The sequence below is a fragment of the Numenius arquata genome, chromosome 3, assembly GCF_964106895.1.
Source record: "Numenius arquata chromosome 3, bNumArq3.hap1.1, whole genome shotgun sequence".
NCBI lineage: Eukaryota > Metazoa > Chordata > Aves > Charadriiformes > Scolopacidae > Numenius > Numenius arquata.
Window position 1 is genome coordinate 25150262 of NC_133578.1, and position 2211 is coordinate 25152472.

Below are 2211 nucleotides of genomic sequence, written 5' to 3' on the forward strand. Positions count from 1 at the left end.
CTGTAAGGGATAATTTTCTTTTCAGGGGAGAAAAAATCCTCATACGCAACTTGGGAGACAGCGGCGGGGTACCCAGCTGAGGCTCACTCTCCTCTGCCAGCAGCTGCCCTCACATCCTCTCTGCTCCAGAGCAGACTCGGGCATTTTCTTTCTTGCAGTGGTTCGGTTTCGTATACTTATTTATTTTTCTATCTCGGTGGTTTGCTCAAGTAATTCTTTGTTGTTCCTGCTGTTATTCTCGGTTTGATGATGTTTGTTTTGTTGCATTTTAAAGACAAAATAAACCCCGAGTTTTAGAAGCGTTGTTTAAAAACTTGTCTTCTCTTCCGAGTGAGGAAGAAAGGTAAAAGGTGTAAAAAGGACAAAGTGCGAACCTGAGAGAACCTGAGAGTCATTAGTGTACCAGAATGACGATCCTGGTAATATCCGATCAATTAAGATTTTAATTGCAAGCATATGCAGATGCATATCATGTTGCTCGCAATTAAAACAAACGCATATGTAAAACGGGCAAAATACGTGTCATGAGCGCACACACGCACAAGGTATATTCGTCTGTACAGGGGCAGAAATATATAAGCGTGCCCTAAACAGGCATTTCCTTCCCTTTAGTGGGAAGGACCCATAGTAGGTTCTTCCCAGCCCGCGGTGAACACTCTTATCGTAGGTACAGTTTTTGCCCCGGCAGTTGCCCGGCGCAGAGTGGCTGGCCCTGTGTGTGCTGCCAACCGGGGGGCACTGCCGGGCCGGGGGCTGCGCCCGGGGCTGCCCTGTCCCCTCGGCACCTCCACAGATGTTTGTTTTTCCCTCATCTTTCCGCTAGCGCCGCAGCTTTGCCAGCCAGCCCCGGCCACTTTTATAGAAGCGGAGACCATGTTTTCCCCTCCCCCTTGCGAGCTCGATATTTTCATATTTCAAGTGTTATCATAAGACTTTTTTTTTTTTTTTTTTAAAGGGGGGGGGTGGAGGGAAGAAGAAAAAAAAAGGGGGGACTCTGTGGCTCGGTGGCTGGAGGCGGTGCTGAAATTACCGGCTTTGAAGAACCTGTCTGCAAAGTTTCGTCCAATCGTTTCAGGCTTTCCGCTTATTCCCTGTTGTAACTAAATACTGCTGTAAGAACAGCTGAAGTCCTTTGTTGGAAATGTGTGATCGCAGTCTCTACAGATCTGGCTACGTTGGTTCTCTCTTGAATTTGCAATCTCCAGATTCCTTTTATTTTCCTAATTTGCGGGCTAATGGCAGTCAATTGGCGGCTCTGCCCACCATTTCCTACCCCCGGAGCTCGATCCCCTGGACTTGCTCAAGTTCGTGCGCAGCCCAGCCGCAGAGCCACGCGTTCAGCGGCGCGGCGCAGCCTTACCTCCCCGGCTCCGTTCCAATCAACATCAGCTCCAACGGCAACAAAGAGTGCCTGGAAGACAACAATAAATATTACGCCCACGATGCGAGCTCCAAACAAGAGGAGAGATGCAGGCAGAGGCAATCTTTTGCAAATGACCCAACTGTTACTCACGCAGCCAACATAAAGCCCGTAAAGTATGACCACTCGAGCCTGCAGAGAAGTTTGCATGGCTCGGCTGCTCTGTTTGAAGTGAATTCCTGCACTTCCAGCCTAAAGGACGACATCAAGAATTCCGTCAACTTGAACCTGACAGTTCAGCCCGCAGCAGTCCAGTCATGCCTCAGACCTTCAGTGCAGGATGGTATGCCTTAAATATCTCGCTTTAGTTAGAGGCGACCTAGCGATACTTGCTTTCTAAGAGATGCCTATAATTGCTTTGTAATCCCCCCTATAACCGTTCGGAGCGATAATCGCTTAATTCGACTCGGAGGTAGATAGAAATTGTGCTGTCAGATGTGCTTTGCCCAATTTGCCGACCTAATTTAGCCCTGTTATATAGCGGGTTTATTTTTGCATATTCTCTTTATTACCCAGACCTGATCCACTAAATTATCGACGTGTTTGTTGTAGGTTTGCCTTGGTGCCCCACCCAGGGGAGATCAAGAAAGAAACGGAAACCTTACACAAAACAACAAATTGCTGAATTGGAAAACGAGTTTCTCCTCAATGAGTTTATTAACCGACAGAAGAGGAAAGAACTATCAAACAGACTGAATTTAAGCGATCAGCAAGTTAAAATTTGGTTTCAGAACCGGCGGATGAAAAAGAAAAGAGTAGTAATGCGAGAGCAGGCGCTTTCTATGTACTAG

At 47.3% G+C, this 2211-nt stretch overlaps 1 protein-coding gene across 1 annotated transcript; it reads left to right on the forward strand.

The window, feature by feature from the left end:
• Positions 1-1141: 1141 nt before the first annotated feature.
• Positions 1142-2211, forward strand: HOXD12 (homeobox D12). Its single transcript, XM_074145803.1, has 2 exons — positions 1142-1703; positions 1973-2211. The coding sequence occupies exons 1-2, from the start codon at positions 1142-1144 to the stop codon at positions 2209-2211; spliced, it is 801 nt and encodes a 266-aa protein (XP_074001904.1).

Excerpts from the sequence above, each read along its gene's own strand:
- HOXD12 (XM_074145803.1), top strand. The coding sequence starts at position 1,142 with ATGTGTGATCGCAGTCTCTACAGATCTGGCTACGTTGGTTCTCTCTTG. Across the intron at positions 1,704-1,972 it reads CAGACCTTCAGTGCAGGATG|GTTTGCCTTGGTGCCCCACC; the intron begins GTATGCCTTAAA and ends TGTTTGTTGTAG.